This window comes from Thunnus thynnus, chromosome 15, assembly GCF_963924715.1.
Source record: "Thunnus thynnus chromosome 15, fThuThy2.1, whole genome shotgun sequence".
In the NCBI taxonomy this organism is placed as follows: domain Eukaryota; kingdom Metazoa; phylum Chordata; class Actinopteri; order Scombriformes; family Scombridae; genus Thunnus; species Thunnus thynnus.
The window spans coordinates 30593217-30614313 of record NC_089531.1 but is presented as its reverse complement, the minus strand read 5'-3'; the positions used below and the strand labels follow the sequence as shown (position 1 = coordinate 30614313).

General features: G+C 38.9%; 1 protein-coding gene and 1 long non-coding RNA gene across 2 annotated transcripts in view; one reads left to right on the top strand and one right to left on the bottom strand.

Moving 5' to 3' along the window:
- LOC137198518 (gamma-aminobutyric acid type B receptor subunit 1-like) overlaps positions 1-21097 on the bottom strand; it is a 127803-nt gene that overhangs the window by 36226 nt on the left and 70480 nt on the right. Inside the window, exon 9 of the mRNA XM_067612403.1 lies at positions 17898-17975. Coding sequence (XP_067468504.1) covers positions 17898-17975 — 78 coding nt within the window. The remainder of the gene's footprint in view (positions 1-17897; positions 17976-21097) is intronic.
- On the top strand, positions 1930-3141 carry LOC137198453 (uncharacterized). The gene is made up of 3 exons (XR_010931644.1): positions 1930-2075; positions 2331-2397; positions 2489-3141. It is a non-coding gene; the product is annotated as an uncharacterized lncRNA (long non-coding RNA).

Sequence of the window (21097 nt, the reverse complement as noted above, 5' to 3'; positions counted from 1 at the left end):
TGCTCAGAGGGTCCCAAACGCTATTGATTTCCAAAAGACTGGATATTTGGCATTATTTTTGGCATTTAAAAAAAGATTTTTTGGCCTGGCGGGGGTTCTCGTTGGCCTGGCGAAACACTGAAGATGATTTAGAGATCTCTTGTTTTGATCAGAGTAAGACATAAATGAGATTATCCTGAGTTGAATTTGAGAAGTAGGAGTAAAAGCCTTTGGTCTCACCTTAGTTTTAAAAATAGCTCATTTGTGTCTAGGAGAAATGAAACAAACAACTTCTTGGATTTTGCTTTCCTATGGGAATGCAAATGAAGCTATTTGGTAACTGTTAAAAATGCTGAAAAACAACAACAACAACAAAAAAAACAAACAAAACTTAAAACATTTAGTAGTTTGTTGACAGCTGTAGAATCACATGACGCATTGTATTATGGAATAGTGAGCATAAAGTGGAGTAAATACCATGGACCCCGCTTTTTTCATTCCATTATGGGAATTGTAAGAGCACATACATTTCATTGTTAGAATTTAGAATGGTAAACAATGAATATAGTGAATATGGAGTAGTTTCACTCACAGTACAGGATAACTTGGTAGTTCTGGATGTTTGAAGTTTTGCTTGTCTTCACAGCCTCTCACTCGCCACACTCCCTCACCCATTCTGATTACTGCTCTCTCACCCACACAGATCTCTCAGTGGTTGCACTGATGAACACCACAACAGCATGTTACACCCTCTGTGTGACCATACAGTAGGGTCCAAAAGTTTGAGACCACTTCCCCATTCAAGTGAATGGTGTTATCAAAGTGGAAAGAAACTGTTAGTCTACTTTCACAGGACTCTTTCTGACGTAGTTAAACTGAGAAGGAGAAAAGCTACAGTTGGTGTCTCGGAAAGGTGGATGCATTTACACCTTTTCAACATTTGCTCTAGGATGTGTGTCAAACCACCTCCTAAGGAATCAGATTTCAATCTGTCTCTAATGCCTCTTGACTTTTTTGATATTGGACAGCAATCCGATCTGCTTAAGAACATGATGCGCCAATGTATAAATGGGCTATGATACTCAGAGCATACCAGTGGATTCTGGGGTGGAGATGGGGCTTATGTAGTGCTAATTAAACAGCAGCAGCAGTGTTTGCAGGTGAGTGGTGCAGCAGCTTTGCTTAAATACACTGCCATATTGCAAAGATTGCATTGGATATCCTGTATCTTGCAATGAGAAGCATAGCAGTGGATTGGAGTCATCTCTCTGAGCTAACATGCAGGCTTCCTCTTATTTCTAATGAAAACACTCACGTCACACTCAGCATATATATGATGAAAACAACCTGCCCCCTCAGTGCACAGTGATCAATTAGTCAATTAGTCTCCATGTCAGTTTTTCAAATATAACTCTGCCAAAAGCAATTAAGTCAAATAACAGCTAGCATATGGAGGAGTAAATTACAGAGTATAAATGCAAACACAAATATAAATAGAACAGCCCTTTCTAGAAAGGCTGCAAGAAAACAGCTTACACTTTGCACTCAGGTAGTTTAGCTGTGGTTTACAACAGGTTCAGTTCAAGTTCAAACCAGTGCTTCACCTAGAGGCACCGGTTTGAGCTTGAACTTGAACCTCATTATCTGACTTAACATGCAGTTTAACCAGAAAATGATGATGGTAACATGATGATAACAATGGTCTTTGTAATTCTTTTTCTCTTTTGCCTCAGCAAAATGTGTACTACCCTGCTAGCATAGAGGGCTAGTACTGAGGGTGTCTTATTTAGTGAGAATGCTGGAGAAAAGAAATGTCTATTTTTAACTGTCTGAAGGAAATTATTTGATGTTAATTAAACTAATAGGCAGGTGAATATTATTCTGAAAGCCCATGAAGTGAAAAGAGAGTAAGCTCCACCCTGTGTGTGAGGTGCTGACAGAGAGAGAGAAATGGACAGAGTAAAAAACTTTCGTCCTCCAAGCCAGAAAGACTTCTTCCTTCGGTAGAAGTTTGTCAGAGAAAACCTTGCTAACTAAAGGTCCAATGAACATTGTTCTGTTGAGATAGACTTTTGGAATTACTGGGACTTTTCTCGGTGAGTTGAACTGAATGAGAAACTGTTGAGCTAAACTCACAACAGTGATATGCTAATGGCTAGCGTTGCTAACTAAGCAAGTGGATGTGAAATTGTAAAGGCTGGATCTTCTACAAGATGTGGTTAGCCGGTTGTAACGTTGTATGTAAACAATACAGGTTATATGCACATTGTAGAGAGTGTGTGTGTTTGTGTACTGAATGTAGCTGTATACGCTGTGCAGTGCAATGCACTCATAAAAGTTTTTTCCTGTAGTTGCTCCACGGCACCACACAGTCGCCATTTTGAGGCTTCAAGAGAGCCCTGTTTCTTGTTCCCTTTGGTAAGAAACAACTCTTATCAATGATTTGGTTTGCTTGTAGATGTTTGTGTGCAGTGTTAAAGATAGGCTAATTCATGACTGTGTTGTACAGGTCAGGTTTTGATGTAGGCCTGTGATTCAACAATGATCCACTCCAAAGATGGCGAGCCACTGTACCAGGATCCACTGTGATGATGACTTATTTCAAGAGAATTTGAAATATTTTGGATGGACTGTGAACTTTGCTGATTCTGCTTGAGTGGTAGGGCAGACTTGCATTTCACAGTTCCTCTGCATATCTTGCAAGGACAATAAGAGATTTTAACACTGAAATCTCACAATTTAAATGGTGTGTTTTGATACCATAAAGACTGAGTCAAATCCTCCGGGGGTATAATTTTGTTTCTTATCTCAGTATTTTGGGCCCATTCTCTTTTGATGTAATTTTGTTACATTCTTTTACTATGGGTGAGAGTGTTAAGTAACCAAATTGGAAATGACAGGTTGTACTGCACTTGCCATATTTTCAATATATGTCATCAAGCTAAACCTACTGAGGTGGTCTAAATAATCATCCATCCTGCTCCAGCAATCAAACCTTGGCATGTGGTCCAGTATCCAACTGTATACTGGAATTTGTATTTTACCTATTGAATTGGGTCACAATAGCATAATACATCTCTTTGACAGCTTCAACCTTGAAATTATTTGTCCCAAACACAAAATGGTTTGTCTTGTATTTTCCAGACGTGTAGATCCAGTAATCCTGACAGTATATTATGTTTGTTTCTGGATCAAATACAAACATGACCTGATCCTTTGGCATTATATATCCTCATTTTCTTCTTCTCTCCTTCCTCGCTTTCATTTTTATCCTCAGCCTTCCTCTTCTGTTCATTTGGATTTTTTACCCTAGTCAGAAATCTCCACATAATTAGCTAACTTGGCAAACTCATAGATAAATTGACATTAAGTATAGTGACCACTCACTATGGCCACCTAATGGTTGTGTTACACGTCAGTAAATACGTCATGACATAGTGTTAATGGAAAATGTATGATTAGGACTAGGAGTATTGTTTCTGCAGCCTGCTTCAAACAGATGCAGTGATATTTAGAGTTTGATTCATCACTAGCCAAGTTAGCTAGTAACTTTACAATGTTACCCGCCACAGTTAATTTTTACCTGCATTTGGCGGGTTGGTGGGTGTTAAAGGTCGACGTTGCCCATTTTAAACCTTATCTCTATCTATCTGAATTTAGGATATAGTGTGAAAAACAGCAACAGTTGTTTTTAATGTTCTCTGTGTCTCTGGGGTGCAGCTGCAAAATCTGTTCTTCAGGCACCAGCGTCGTCATTTGACATGTACAGTGACGTAGTTGGGAAGACAGGATAGGAAGGAAGGATCAAGGATAGTAAAATGGGCGTCTCCTGAAACATTCCCCCTCCAAAAAACAGACACTAAAATATCATACTACTAAATACTTTAAAATATCCCCAGAGCAGAGCTGCATTACAGCGGCAGCCAAGAGACAGGAGCCTGCATCCGGACAGGCTGCACCATCGACCGCTGCAGACTGAGGATCATCAGGGAGAATGGAGACAGACAGATAACTCTGCACTGCAACAAACTTTGTGGTGCTTTGGTAAACCTGAGTTTATTTTCTGACAGAAATTTATATCAGACTTTAACTGTTTCCCAAAAAAAACTGAAATGCAGACAGTAGACTCAAAATCTTTTGACTGTCTACCGGTAGCTCTGGCAGCATTCAGGCTTGGGTAACATTAAAGCTCTTGGTAAGTTTGCATTGATCAACATAACCAACTCTAGTGCGCCTTTTGTTTTATGATCCTTGCACATTGGTACGATATATTCAGACTTGATGAGGACAAACGTTTTGTAAATGAAAATAAGCCTCAGTAGATATAACTACCCACTAACTTTGTCTTTGTTAAATAGCTGCTCTGCTGGCTGTAAACACATCATCAGTAGTCAGTCAGTCTGATTGGACAGGAAGTGTGCAATGCATTCTGGTTGTTGTAGGATCCTCCTTTAAGAGTGTTATGGGGAATCTATAGCCTTCTTTTTCTCAGTTTGCTCTAGTCATAGGGCACCATTTTCAAAAATGATTGCACATTTCTACTATACCTGGTTTTAAGAAATCATCATATTCACAGCACTGAATTCCCCCTTTAATTTCAAGCTCTGTGCTTAGTTAAATAAAATGCCAAATACAACTTTCCTTCCTTATGATCTTCCTATCTATCAGACTATATTCAGAGACAATGACTAACTAAATACATATTAATCTACTTTTTTTAAAACATGTTTTAGGAATGTGGTTGAAGTTGTTACATGATTACAAATTTGGGTTTAAAGTCCAGCAAATTCCAGCCCATAACAAATAACAAAGACAAAGCTTATGTACTTAAACATATTTTTATCTTTTACCTTATATCTTATATATTGTGCTTAGTTAAATAGAATACCAAATACAAGTTTCCTTCTTATGATCTTACCTATCTATTGCTCTGTCTTTAGAAACAATGACCAACTAAATGCAGTGTGTTATTCCACATAAAACTGCAGCAGGCACTGATTTTCTGACTGTAATGTTTATTTTTGGGGCTATTATTTATAGTACCAGGAGACTAGGCGACAGAAATGTCTGTAGTGTCTCCCGCTTTGCTGACAAGCATACTGAATAAAAAGAACTAAAAAGAAACTAAATATCTGAGCAGCAGAAATTTAACTTACTAAATCTCATTTACAACACTCTATTGCCTTACTGTCAGTTAAACCATGTCCACAACAGCTTTAATCTAAAGGGGCAATCCAGTGATTGCACACATCAAGATTGCTTTACTGATTATGTGGAGTTCTACGGAAGTGCAATGCATTCACTTCAGAAAAGAAATTGCCCTGTTTTTCTGAATTAATGAGATAATTATCTCAGAATTCTGAGAAAAGTTTTCATGAAAAAAAAATCTTCTCTGTGTTTCTGAATTAATGAGATACCTCAAAATCCCAAGAGAAGCTCCCATTCCTACTTGAGAGCTCAATTTCATGGAAGTAAACATGTCCCGCCTGTTCAGTTTAATGTATTTATATTTTGGATTTGGATTGAAACATGGGAGATACACATGTCTTTAAAGCTGGACATTTCCAGCTCTAAATTTTTATTTTCGGACTCTACTAGAGTAGCTTTGCATGATTCACAGTTCAAAAAACTCCTTATTTATCTTATACTGACCCTTTATGCAGCCTCTGTCTCTTAACAGTCCGTTTGATCTCCTGTCTCTTTAAGGCCTTCCGCCCAATGAGCACACTCTGCTCTGATTGGCCAGTTTTCCGGAAGCTGCTGAGGGGCAGCACTTATCAGAGTCATGTTAAGTTACTGCTGATGCAAACCCAACATTTCCGGTTTTACTGCTTCAAATTAAGCTTTTCAATGACTAAATAACAGGAGGCTTTTATTGTAAAGAATTTGAAGGAAGTGAAATGTGTTCCTCACTCGTCAAAACAAGAACATATAGAGATATTTGGAGCTCTTTGTTCAGCGGATCAGTTAGAAGTAATGCAGGGAGGAATAGTACAAGCAGAAACAGCCACAGTGAGATGTTTGATGAAGAGCTGCAGACGACCAGCACACCTCCAACAGTAAACTACTTATTTTACTTTGCCCTGCTGTGTAATGGAGTCATGGCTTGGCGTGACTACCTCCAAAACAATAGAAAAATGCCATAATATTAGCAGAGTGGAGCAGTGAACTTGTGCACTGTGCGTCACAAGTATCTGCTTGGACACAAGCAGATGTCCAAATAAAGAAATCCGTCACAAGCCAATGCTGGCTTGGGCTGAAGTAGAAAAAAAACATTGGAAGCTGAGCGTTCAGAGCAGTCTGTAGCTTTGTAGCTGAGTTTTTTGCTCACAGGGGTTACTTCTCCATACATTTACCTCATTATTTGACACATTAACCACTTTTAAACATGAACATCTAACTTTGTAACATTATATATATATATGACTGAAAATAAGGAAAAGCATAATAGGTCCCCTTTAAGTAACATAGATTGTCATTAGATTGTTATATTGTTATTAGTTTTTTGACTTTGCGCAGATGGTGTTGTTACCACAGTCAGGATTTTGAGATTTCTTGTTTATTCAGAAAAACAGAGCAGAATTATTTTTTCCATGAAAACTTTTCTCAGAATTCCAAGATAATTATCTTGTTCATTCAGAGAAACAGGGCATTTTTTTCTCAAGTGAATGCTATACACTTCTGTAGAGTTCAGTACTATTCAGCCTGTAACTGTTGTATAATGTATACTGTGGCTTTCTACAGTCAGAGAATATAACCCTGATGATGTTGTCAATTTAGAACAGAAAACCTACTTTACAACCTGAGGACGTGGAGTTCAGTGTCTCCATTACATGGTTTGTCCATCACACAGCACTGACAAGGTTAGTTTTACACTGTAAAATGTTCCACTAACTACATATCCTTGTCACAGTTATTGAAAAACCCTAAATCCATTTAAAAAATTTAGGTTTATGGCATGTGTTTATGTAAAAAACTACTGGCCAATACGTCATTTTCAGATTTTCTAAACTTTCCAATATTGTGTTGGGTCACACAGGCTGACCACATGTTTCAACAAGAAACAAAGGGAGCCCTAAAGAAACCAAGAGTCCTTGGTTGTTCACACCCAAGTGTGAACTCTGTCCACGGACCCAGGTTAACAAAACCAGAGCTCCCCCTCTCCACTACTTCTTTCTCTCACTGCTCCCAGGAGCAGCAGGAATTGCTCCTCTCCTTCTCCACACTGCTGGTGAAGGAGCAGCTCTGCTTCTCAGCTCTCTGCTCTCGCATGTGGCCTGCTCACAGCAGATACACACAGAAGTATTTTCTTTACAGCAGAAGACACAAGAGTCTGCCTAAGACTCAGCCTGACTCAACCAAGAATTCACCAGCTAGGAAGCAGCACACCACAAAGCAAATCTCTTTCTCCGTGGACTTGGTAACGAGCTGGGCATAGTATAATAGCACACATGACTAAACAAGACTGTTTAACTCAATGTACTGTACATGTATTGATTCGGTTAATTTTATTCATTGAGCTATTGTTGTGATGTCCTATTCATGGCCAGGTTATCGAATAGCCACACTGCTAAGTTGATGTTAGTATGCTTTACAAATGTTACATCCAGTAACTAGGACTTGCATGCAACTAACGACTCTTCCTAATCTGGCACCTTTATCCTACACACACTTAAGAGGTTTAAAACCCAGCTATGCACACTTTGCCTTTGGCAGCACATGTGGTTTCAAGACACCACATGGTCTGGCCTTTTGTCTGTGTAATTTCTTTGCCATATTGTCTGCATGCTGTGTGTTCAGTCACCATGTGACTTCAGCCATCTTGCTATTGTTTTGCCTTATTTGCAGTTCACATGCTAACACAAACAAACACACACGAACACACACACACACACACACACACACACACACACACACACACATACACATGCACATCTGTATATAGGTACACTTAGGAAGATTCCGTATGTGTTTTTACTCTTTTAGTACATTTTAGCTAAGATAACAGATTGTGTGTTTTGCTTTTACCTTTTTTTAAATAAATGCTCTTGGATTTATTGCACAAGAGTGAATTTTGCCAACCTCTGCAAAATCCTTCAACCTTAATTAGCTATTGATATAGTTAGAATAGTTTTGTACATTTTGAAACTAAATCAGTTGATTGGCTATCTTCTTCCCCAACCCCAGGGTGGTGCCTTGTTATTATTAATTCTTATTAATAATTTCTATTGATTTTAATAACATTTATCTTTGATAATCATTAATTATTGCTAATAACCAAACCTTTAACCAAGGCCCAACAATTGATATCGCTATCGGCCTCAAAATCCAGTATTGGTTGGGCTGTAATCTCAGCCTCATCAATTTTGACCATTCTGTCTCTCTCAAGTTTGCCAGCTTCATGGAAATATAATACTGAATTGCTGCAGTGCCAGGGAACAATACATGTTTACGTATAAGTCTTGAACTTGTTGAATTAAATTATGATTACAAATTTGGGAATTAAGTTGAGCAAATTCCAGCCCATAAAAAATGACAAAGACAAAATAAAATTGAGCAACTAAAATAAGTAAAATAGCAATTTTATTAATTTTGATTAGGTGGGTGAGGACAAAAATGTGTATGGAGGAAAAAGACAGATGTAGGATAGCTGAGGGAGCAGTATCAATAACATGGCAGCACACTCAGCTGAACTGTGTTGAGTTTAAAACTCCACCACTGAGTTGAGGGAACCATTTGGGGATTTGAGGGTGCTACAGGGTGATATAACCAAATCGAGGAGTACAACACAGTGCAGCTCCAGTACAGTACTTCAGCTTTAACAAGAGTTTTTAATGTCAGTGTCATTTTAGACTGTAGCTCCAATGATGCATACCCCCTAACCACTGTTCTGCATGAGTAGAGAGTGAAAATAAACACAATGAATGTGTAACCAGAAAAAACTTTTTGTGCTGGAGGATTTTACTCAACAGTTTGTAAAACCCTGCTGTGAGACCCGCCTTAATGAGCTGCTAACACAACAACAACTGTTGGAATGCCAAGACATTTAGTCGAGATAAAAACTGAATCTTCGAATTCAGTAGGAAAATGCTTGAATGTATACAAAGCTAGATATCATCCTTCAGAAGTTAAAGTCTAAAACATTGTACTAACTAACTAACTAACTAACTAACTAACAGTGTGTCTAAACAGTACTCTTCTTCTGCAATGGTTTAATGGCACCCAAAATGAAAATTAGCGCCATCAACTGTAATCTTGATGAACAAACTCCTAATATTCACATAACAGTAGTGGATGGAAACAAGCATTAATTTGCATTTTCTTGTGCAAGTTTTCAGGATTTGGTTAAAATGTGTGACACATTTGGATGGAAACCTGACTAATACCTTAAGTCTGCAACTGGCAAGGCTGAAATATCAACATCAGTATTCAAAGATCTACAGTGTTTCCATCCATTCATTCTGGTGAGGCAAGGCTAATTCTTTCTTGATTTTCACCGACATGCTAACTTTTTATAGTCTGTTAACATACTACCTGCTGCCATCAGTGAGCTGGCTGGATCTGCATGTCATACTGGAGTTACACCTGTATAGTTTAGGATCAGTTATTCTACATTTTCAGTTCAGCCAGTTACACAGCGGGTCACTTATCCGTTTGTTTGTGTTGGACCAGGAGTATCTGATCAATAGTCAGAAATGCTACCTGCTGGCTGAGATTCAAGGTTGAATTTAGAAAGCATTTTTGAGTACAAATATTTGCTCAAATCTAGAGTCACTGACTGTGCAGCTCATTATGTTTTTTTGAAGCTAAGTGATCATATCACTCAGTCTACACACCAGTTAGTGATCCATGATATCAGGGCCCTCATTTGTGTTTACTTACCCTAAGCAGCTAATATACATTACTGTACATTAGCTGTAACATTAAGCTAGTTAACAACTGACACACTGACCATGTCTGTGGGAGAGTTTCTGTGTTTTTGTGTTCAGTTCAGCTGCTGACTTAACTCAAAACTCACTAGGAACTCACCAGGTTCTTTTTCTTATTTTGCTACATTTTCTCTCCTGTTTCCACTCTATGTAGCCCCACGATATGCGCAAATTTTCTGCTCAAGTTGAAATATTTTCAACCCATGCGGACATATTCGCATCAATTTGCGTTGCCTGGGCCAAATTCACACCTACTCGTGTCTTTGCATTGACTTTGTGTGTAATTGCACCGCACAAAAAATTCGCTTTGCGTTCTGTCTGAACAGATTTCATGTATATTCCATTTACAACATGGACTCTGCATGTGTGAGAATAGGGCTGTTTGTGCATCAGTGTTGCCTGCTTAACAGCGTTTTTAGAAAATCTGAAGCTTGAGCAGTGACAGAGGAGCCCCAGGCGATGCAGTATAAGATCTGTGAGTCTTGGCCTGATTGAATGAAATGTTAATAGCAGCCATGTTGCCATGGATTCTTCAGGTCAGAATAGTAACAGGAGCTTCATTAGCCTCATAAAAGTGTCGCTATGGAGGCTGCTGTATGCAGTTCTTATGTCTCACACGTCAGAGTCTGATGCAGCGGACGACTTTGAGAATCTAACTTCAAGAGCTTAGTGTTTGCTATTCACACAGCAGCTATGTTTGATTCATGCCATACTCACAAAAACTGTCAGGCAGATGGAAGAAATGGCAGAGTAAGAGATCTTCTAAAACAAAATGATCTTCCATTATCATCAAGCTGAGCAGATCTCAACTTAGTGCTATTTGTATTACACTAATCTCCATGTTAACTAACTACAGTAGGTCTGTAACATCAGCTATATTTAGCAGTCAGCTACATCATGCTGTTAGCTTATCAAACCTCTAAGTTTACATTTTAACATTTGTAGCTGACATAATGACAGCATGATATTAGCACAGTACATTACGAACACTAAACACTTTACATAATGTTAATGCTGACAACATCTGGCTGGTTTGGAGATAAATAAACCATTAACAACCTTAACTTTTTTGGTCTTTCAAATTTGGCTTTTTCAAGAAAACACACTCTAACTGTTGGACAAAAATGTACTGGCAAGTTTGCTTTTCTTTGGCCGTTCTAATGAACGTGCTTAACAAATTTAATTCCAATCTGCCTGTTAGACTTTATCCTGTATACAAAGCTGACATGTACTTGTGCACAAGTAGACATTTAGGTGTGATGGGGATTTATTCTCAGGGGTTAATAAACAACAGCAAATTTCACAGATTTCAGAGAGGACTTTTTGGTGGTGCAAACACCGATCCATGCAAAAGAGCTGGGTGAAGTAGAACATAGTTCAGAAGGTGTGGTGATTACATATTTTCTGAGACAATCACATCATTGGTCTCATAGCTCTGAAAATGTTCAGCCAGTGACAACGAAGCATGACAACAACAGCTCAACAAATAAAAAAATGCTTCAAGAAATCATAATGTTGTCTGGATGGATCAGAGTGAAACAACATGAGCACACAGTACAACACATATCTGCAGCCAGAGGCAGATGTTGGTGCAGAATGATCTGTTTTTCTACTAGAGGGAGGGTCAAGGAAGCACAAAAAACATTATAAATCATACATTTCATGGAAATCTGGCCAGCAGTTTCCAAGGTATCTAGGAAACAAGCTTAGGAAGCTTGTTGTAAATACTGTATGACCAGAAGAGGGCAATGACAATGAATTTTTGTACATTTGAAAATGTCAAACTTCATAATAAAATAAAAATGTCTCTAGCACACATTACATCTCTAGCACTGTTTCCTTCTGTGTTGTTCTTTTCCATGAAATGATTCTCACCCTGTTTATAATCGTAATGTCATGTCAATAAAGTAAAGTGCTCTGCAGTGAAAAAGTAAGAAGCCACAATCATAACTCAGAAAGATTAGGCTCTGTGCATGTGAGTGGGTGTAAGTGCTTGCTGAAGGCAGATACAGACTATACATGTGCATGTGTGTGGGTTAGACAGAAAGAATGTGTGTGTGTGTAAGAGAGTGTCCTTTGGGAAAATGTGTTCTCCAACACTGATACCTCTCCCTGCCCTTGATGGTGGAATCGGGACAGTATGTTACCATGGCGACTGGCCCCATAATGGTTACCAAGGCAATAAGAGAGAGAGGCAGCGATGCAACAGTGGTTGTCAAGGGGACTGAAGAATGAGGGAGGAGAATAGAAGAGATTGTGAACAAATACTGCGAAGTGAGAAAGAAGGATGAAAGACATGAGGGGCTAGAGAGAGGAAAATAGATACAAATAGACGAGAAGTTAATTCTGAGAGGTGATGGAGGAATGGACTGTATAGAGGGGAAGGGGAAAAAGAGATGGGAGTTGGAGTAAAGAACTAAAATGTCTTGAACTAAACCCAGAGCTATGACACATTCGCTCATAGCAACCAATATACAACCAACTCCTGGTCACCTTGAGGAGGTCTAATTCTATCATGTCACTCTCCTGGCTATTTCTGGTGTTCACTGCCAGGACAGACACTGCTGACCACCACCAGCAGTGAGAAAGGAGGACATCCTGACGAGTGCCTCAGGGTGACTGGCTGTCACGTAGATGATACTGGCTTCTTGTACCACTTGGTTCATCCACTGCCCGAAAGCATCTGCAGACTTCCGCACACAATCCAGATGGCCCAGACAGCCTTGCTGGAGGCAGCATGACCGCAGGGTCAAACACCGAAAACACAAGAGGTCAACACTTTTTCTGGCCCTCCCTTGGGTCTTGTCATACCAGAGCGAGAGGCCACTTGGCTGACCTTGCTGTCTGGCTTGGTTGCAAAGATGTGTTTCTGGCACCCAGCCAATAACATATCACTGCTTACAGCTTTTCAGTGACAGAAGACAAGAGTGACGTCAAACAACTACCAGGGGACATTGCAGCTTGGCTTGTCTTCACAGCTGAGATGTCGGCAGACACTTGAGTCAGCGGCTTAGTTTTTAGAGGATTGGTGGGGAAATGTCTTGCTGTGATCAAGAGTTTAAAGAAGGCAACACCCACAGTCACTTCTACTTTCCCGTTCCTTTGTTCAGTGGTAAACTACCCTCCATGAAGTTTCCTACACACATACTTCACAGTAAAAGCCTTCCAGTGGCTCAAAGAGAGTAATACCTCCTTCTCTTGATAGGCTTTCAAGATAAAATATCTGCAGGAAGTCTTCACTGACACTAGTTTAACACAAACAAAAGAGTGACAAAATTAAAGCAACTAGAAATACTGAATGAATGAAAACAGTATTCATGTTCAAAAGAAAATCTGAGAGCAGCAGAGTGGTTGTACTGACAGAATTAGTGCTGTGGAAATGTACATTTATCAAGACCACATGCAAACATGGAGGAACTTGAGTTTGCATTAAAAGCAAATAGAAATATGGAGCAGAAAACAGGGAGGCTTCCTACTAAAATATTATGTATAATATAAAAACAGGAAATTAGAAAAAGGCCTATGTCTAATAAAGCCTGTTTCAAATAAAGCCCTGGTTTCACTCCACAGCTGGGATAAGTAATGACCACCATTTCACAATGTACAGTATTTATGATTTGTAATAAAGAGACTTAAGGGGTAACTTTAAATTGTCAAGTAAAACTCTGTACTCCAATGTGTCAGAATGAAGAAATAAAGGATGCTCTGCCAAGGGGTGCGTGTGTTACCATTACCTGTACTGTAATAGCTATCATGGTAAATTCAGTATAATATACATTTCCACAGCACTATTTCCATCAGTACAACAGATTCATGTTATGTTGCATTTCACTGACAGTAGAAAACAGACAAAAAAAGACAAAGTAGAACTGATTACCAGATGGAATAAGGGCTGTGGAGATGTCCATTCATCACTTAATTTACCAACACTGTCACAAATTGCAGAGCAGGTGGACCAAAATGCAGAGACCAGAGGCAGGTCTGAAGAAAACCTTCTTTATTTCTGGGATGAACAGAACAGACTCCGGAACAGAACAAAACAGGGCTAACTGAGCAGAACAGAGTTGACTTAACAGATGACTCGACAAGGACTGAACTGAAAACTGAACTTAAATACATACTGAACTAATCAGACAACAAGGGACAGGTGGCACAACACAAGGGGAGGCTGGGAGCTGATAGGCTGGGGAAGGTGAGAGGTGGAGCACATGAACACAGGAGGAGTGAAGGAACACATAAGTGAAACACAGAGCAAACCAAATCCCAGAACATACAGACCACAATCCAACTGAGAATGCAAGAAAGTCTTTCAAAGTCAAATAACATAAACAAGCTCAACGAAATGACTAGGCAACATAAGTGTAACGCAGAAAACCCAGAGAACACAAAGAATCCCAAACCATGAGTCCATCACAAACACGACAGGTACACATGGAGGAATTTCCAATAACAGCAACAGTAGCAGATCGGAAAACACGGATATAACTTATATATCATTAAATACACTACTGTCAATTCTCAAATAGTAGCCAAGGCCTTTATTTACCACAGTGGCAGAGAGAACCAGGCCTTTATTTTCAATTTCTTGTTCCCCAGTTAATGTAAACTCAATGCTTCCTCCATGTTGACTTGCTGTCTTGATAAATTCAGTATAATACCCATTTCTACCAATAGTACTAATTCCATCCGTGCAGAATGAGTCTTTGCTTATTCCTCCAGAAAGAGTAAGCTACGAATGAAACACAACAGATCCTACCTAAGTCTATAAAGGTAGGCTTTTAATGTGAAAAAACATTGGGAAGTGTTTTTGTTGATGGTATCTAAACACTGATCAGTATTTATTTTTGGGACTAAGACATTATTTGAAATATGGGTGTTGCGATATACCGGTATTGACGATAACTGTGATATTTAAACACACAATATGTAATTTCTGCTGTTAGGGGTCTGTAAATCAAAAAAATAACAAAAGATGGAGTGTGATGACGGTGTGAAGTAGCGTGGGATCATGGGAGTTGTTGTCTTCATTGTTAAACAAGCAGCTTCTCCAGGATAGGATTACTTCAGCGTTCATCTTTCAGCAAATTTTTACCATGAGCCGAATTATCCACAGAGGTCTCCTCCTCTTCAAAATAAATGTACATGGGAAATAAAACTAAAAACAGTGAATAAAGCAGTTTCACATTAAAAATCAGTGTTTCTCCAATGCTCTTTGGCAGAAAGAGAATGTCCGGGAGGGGCTGCTAGCCGAGCTGCTGCTAATGTTTGTTCAGATTGTTTTTCTGATAACTTAAGATCCAGACTTCCAATGACTAAAATCCTTCATCCGATTAAAAGATATAGTTAGAAATGACCAAGATCTAAAAAGTTTTTTGTAAAAATGTGGCTTAAAACTGAATAAAAGTCAATTTATGACAATTTCTGATGGGCAACCATAACGGCGACGTATTATCTTGTATGTGTATACTCTTTGGTAGACGCCATTGTGACGAACAACCACAATGTTGACGTTTTATCTTGTATGTGTATACTCTTTGGTAGAGGGGGTATGATGCCATTGACAGGCGACCAAATGAAACAGACTGTTACCTTGAATAAAATGACTGATTTCTCTGTGTTTGAAAATTGTTGGAAACATTTGGGATAGTGGAAGCACACAAATCAACAAAATATATAACATGGATCTAGTTGTTTTTAGGCATTTTAATGCAGAATAGTTACATATTAGAGTTTTAAATAATGAAATATTGATATCATGTTAATAATAACCTTAACATTCTGACGGTCCGTCCATGGGCCATCACACTGTTAAGTACACAATTCTGCTATGTACACAACTCCTGTCTTTAAGTGGGTACTCATTCAACACATCTTTGGAAAGCTAAGATTCTTGTGATTCGATTGATTTGCAGACATAATCACAACAGCAGGTACAATCAACACTTCTGTCAGACCACCAACAAACAAACAATTACAAAATTGTAAGTTACTCACCTATGAAGCCTCATATTACTCCACTGACTGATACAACTCCGACAAAAATTGTCTTGTTACATTGGCAAGGTCCAGTCGATCCACTCCAGTAAATATTTAGTCCATAACACATTATTATATCCATGAATATCCACAAATAGTTGTTGCATTATTTAGCCACATCTTGGTATCAAAATGGAGGCTGCACTTTGACCTTTCAATTGGCACCTCACGTGACCCAATAGGAGCTTCCATGTCCTGTCCACAATCTACAATAGCCAAAGAGAATCTGTGTTGAAAGGAGGTGCCTGCCCCTCTTCTTTTGTGTAAAGACCAACCCAATAGGAACAGATTCTGCTGATGACTGGTGCTTCAAATAGCCAATGAAATTCCAAAAATGACCATATGCTGCTTTAGTGCTTTGCTTTTTATAAAGCCACAACATGGAAATTATGTAAATATTAATAGTTTGCTGTGATTTACTTTTTATATGAACTACTTTTCCACTTTAGCACCTGTGTTGACTCTTTTATATGCACAAAGTTTAGTTTCAACAGGGGAACAGAGCACCATAATGTGTTGATGCTTCAGCAAGGGGTTATACTGGTGTCTTTAAATGGCCTTTTTTGGAAGATGCCTAGACATACCCTTAGAAAAACATGTTTAAAATATTCATTTTCTGTGGCATTGTTATTAAATTTGAACTTGGACTAGGTAAGGCTCCATGCTATGGTACCATTGTATTTTCCAGCTAATAAGTCACAGCTATAGATAGATATAACATTGTTATCGTGAATTCTTTTGGCCATGACAACCGTGTTGTGAAAATCTGGTATCATGACAGCCCTAATTTGAATACAGGTTTTTATATGGGAATTTATGGTATACCTGTCTCTCATATAAGCTTGTTTAAATGAAAGTCTTGGTCTCTCTGCAGTTGAGGTAAGTAACCGTTTCAGCCACATTTTGAGAATTTATGGTACAAATGATTTGTAACAAAGGGATTAAAGGGATATTCCAAAACCATGGTATGGTCCTTTAAATAATAACCTTGTTATAAACTGTTATTTTAACTGTAAACATGTTATTTCTGTAATACTGCCTCCACCCTGTCAGCCAGTCAGTAACCAGTGTGTCACCTTGTTCAGTTCTGGAACAGTCACCCTGCTCCTCCCACCTCCTAGCATCAATCAATGCAATTTTGGAACTACAGGAAATCCAGTCAGTGGTGTCTGAGAAGGCACTTGTGACAGCCAAACAAACAGGCAAACACACACACAAAAAAACTGAGGGTTGATTCATATCCACCATCCTCCTCCTCCTCCTCCTCCTCCTCCTTCCCTTCACTGCATCATTTTTTGTTTTCCATTCCACATACTTGCACCATCCTCTACAGTTTTCAGAGCATTAACCACAGTTAGATCTGCATCTTGTCAGTGTTCAGGGAGGCAGAACTGATATGGATGCACACATCGCTCCACATACTGATTAGGAACCACAATTTCATTCCTCAAAGTCAAGGTCATGAGGCCCAATCCCATTACACCACCACCCAGATTGCTTTCTCCTATTTTGTTTAGACTGTCAACTAGCATCTTCTATTTATTGCACTGCTGTCATGGATTTGAACTGGTCCTCATGTTTAATTAGTAAATGGAATGAAATCTTTGCTCCACAGCACATTGGCCCATCACTGTGCTTAACTGTGCCTCCATTCAATGCTGAATCACTTGGCTGTCTGGTGAGCTGTGAAAAGTTAGAGGGAGTGCTGCTGTTCCCACATGCTCAATAAAACCTGACTGACTGATTGATGAACATTCTCAGCCAACCTTGTATGTGGAGAGGGGGAGGGAGAGAGACAGAGAGAGGGCAATAAAGGAGGAAGGAAAGAGGAATTAGAGGGGGAAGGGGGAGGCTGTGGGGTCAAAGAAAACAGGAGATTAGAAGGTAGAGGGAGTGCAACAGACAGTGATAAAGAGAAAAATTAAGGGGCTGAGGAAGATGAATGTTCCTCACCTATCCACTTGTCATTCCCATACCAGGAGAGATTGCCTTTAGTGCTGTCATAGTATCCAATCTTCTTGTAGCTCCCTCCTGTGTGAGAGAGACAGAGAGAGAGAGAGAGAGAGAGAGAGAGAGAGAGAGAGAGAAAGACAGGGTCACACTAACTGTAAGAATCCACCAGGTAGAGCTGGCTATCCAACCTCAGTACTTTATTGGAGCTGACCAAACACTTAGAACAACAAAAAAACTGGCATCATATGTCTGGTCAGATTCGTAACCTTGCTTACTTATTCTGTGATCAGGCAGCTTTTGGTCTTAACCAAGATTTTTAGACTATTTTAGTTCTTGTACAGTTTAGAACTTTGAGAACTTTGGCTTCTTTTGTTGAATATAAAAGGGGGGCTTGTTCAAAAACGTATTTATAGTTCTCATGTAAAGTATCAAAAAAGTAGCATTTTGTTAGCAGTACAGAAATTCAGGTCTTGTATCAGCACTAGTATTGAAAATTCCAAAACAATACCCAACCCTGGTAATATGTCTGTCCAAGTTAATAATTAAATAAAATACTGAAAATACTGAGTTTGAGTCAAATTTTACATGAATGAATTGTGAAATTTGCTCATTCACTTTCTTCCCAGCAGTGAGTTGAGAAGATGGATATCAATCTCATGTCGTGTTCATGTGTATTAAGTACAGAGTCAGGATGTGGTTAGCCTAGCTATGCATAAGAAGTGGGAGCAGGGGGAAACAGCTAGCTTAAGTTAAAAAATGCACCTACCAACATCTCTAAAGGACACTGATTAACTAGATGTATCTCATTTGTTTAAATCTATACACAAACAGAAATGTATAAATAATATTTTTTATTTTTGTGCATGTGTGTGTGGCTGCCAGATACAGTCAGCAAGCACAGGTTTTACTTTTGTTCTCTGTAAAGGCACAATGGCACTGAACCTGGCAACCTCACTGTGGTTACAAGGTTCTAGGACACAGCAAACAGTAACTGCACACAGCAGTGTGCCCTCAGAGACCACGTTTGTCTACTGTGCCACTAAAGCTGCACTGGACATGCTGACCAAAGTCATGAGACTTTAGAACTGGAACTCCATCAGATTTGTGTGAATTGCTGTTGTCTGGATGGATTAGAGTGAAACAACATGAACACACCTTATAGCAACACATATCTGCAGCCAGAGGTAGATGTTGGTGCAGAGTGCACTGTGTGCTGAACACCAAAATAACACACAGACATGCCAAGCTAATTTCCAGGTGAGGAATGTATCAGAATGTATCAAGTGTCAGAATGCTGCTTGCGTTGGTCGATGCGCTGCCATGAAATTACAGCTCTTGGAGTCAGTATGCATCTTTTTTAATCAAGGTGAAATTTTTTGCCTAATTTTCTACTAGAGGGAAGGTCAAGGACTCACAAAAAATTATAAATCATAAATTTCATAAAAATCTGGCCAGCAGTTTTCAAGGTATCTTGCTTAGGAAACACTTGTTGTAAATACTGTATGTACCATGACCAGAAGAGGGCAATGACCCCCTTCTTGCACATTTGAAAATGTCAAATTTAATAATAAAAGAAAAATGCCACTAACACACATTACTAATTGGTCTTTTAGTAGTCTGTCTAAAACATAAAATAATTAATTGTTACCTTGAAAGGTACCAAAATACTGTTTGCAGTAGGATATGATAACTTCAGTATGTATGTATGTCACACTTCAATTTCATGTTTCAAGGATAACATGCATTGTAATTTTCCATGAATTGATTCTCATCCTGTTTGTTTGTTTGTATGTGTGTTTGTGTGTGTGTGTGTGTGTGTGTGTGTGTGTGTGTGTGTGTGTGGTTGCCATATATGGTCAGCGAGCACTGGTTTTGGTTCTGGTCTCTCTAAAGTCACAATGGCACCAAACCTGGCAACCTCACTGGAGCTACAAGACTCTAGGACACTGCAAACAGTCACTGCACACAACTGTTGTTCAGTAGGTAATTCCCTGTAAAACTTGTAAAACCACCACCAAACTGTTGTTTTTACAAAAGTTTTTATTCATTTCACTCTTAGAAAGAAAGTAATTTCCCCAAATGTTGAACTATTCCTTTAAGTGTCATGTCATCTTGTGGCCCATCCCATTAGTTTTAGAGACAATGTTAAAAAGAAAGGGGAAAAAAAGCAATAATAAGAAATGATAACAATCACCAATTCATGACTGATACAGTGCTCTCTTCCTGGGCTCCCATGCTTTCACTGAATAACTTGCCAAATTGAAGGTCATGTCATTGTGAATCACTCACATCCATCAGCTCACTCATGTCCTTTGTATCATCAAACAAAAAACCATTACATTTCCATCACAAAAGACAGTCACAAAATGATATGCATTTTCTATTTCATATCACACACTGGACAGATGTGACTAAAGGCACTGTTCCACCACTGATCTGAGCACAAATAGAACTTTTTTTCTTTGAGAAATAATAATGAATTTAATTTCTGGTTAAAATAATCAGATTTAGTTTTACATTAAGTAAGCTGTGGATTACTGTACAAATATAAATATAATCTCTTTTTTGACATTCATGTCTTTTTTTTCTCTGGGGAAATCATGACAGACAGATGCCCTGCGTCCTTGTCCTTTTGCTCCACGAACCAATACACTTTATGAGATATTTCATTAATGAAATCCAGGCCAGAGGAATCCCTGCAAGCCTCTTTTAGGGAAGGAAAAAAATTACCCATGTGAGAAACAGGCCTGTCATCAGCTGTAGCACATTCCTGTGGTGTGTTGTAATAACACTTTAATATCCCAGTGTAGTAGCACAGAGGCACAGGCCCAGAGGCATCCACCACCACCCACTGGACCACACTCCTAATTGACAAGTAATAATTAGGCATAGTCAACTACAGTGCTCTATTTAGATGTACTTATTATGCTCTTCAGCAAGGGCTGAGACAGAAAAGCTACTATAAGACTCTCTCATCAACTCTTTCCTAGTAAACTACACATTTAGCAGGGTGAACATCACAGGTTTTATGCTATATTTCTAGCAACACTATAGCGGCAGGACTCTAGAGATGGCAATGATGGTCAGTCCATCCACCACAGTGGTCCAGAAATATCTAAAGGACTGTCATAACATTCTGTACAGACATTCATGTTCCCCAGAGGATGAATTTATGTAATGGTGATGATCTCTTTACTTTT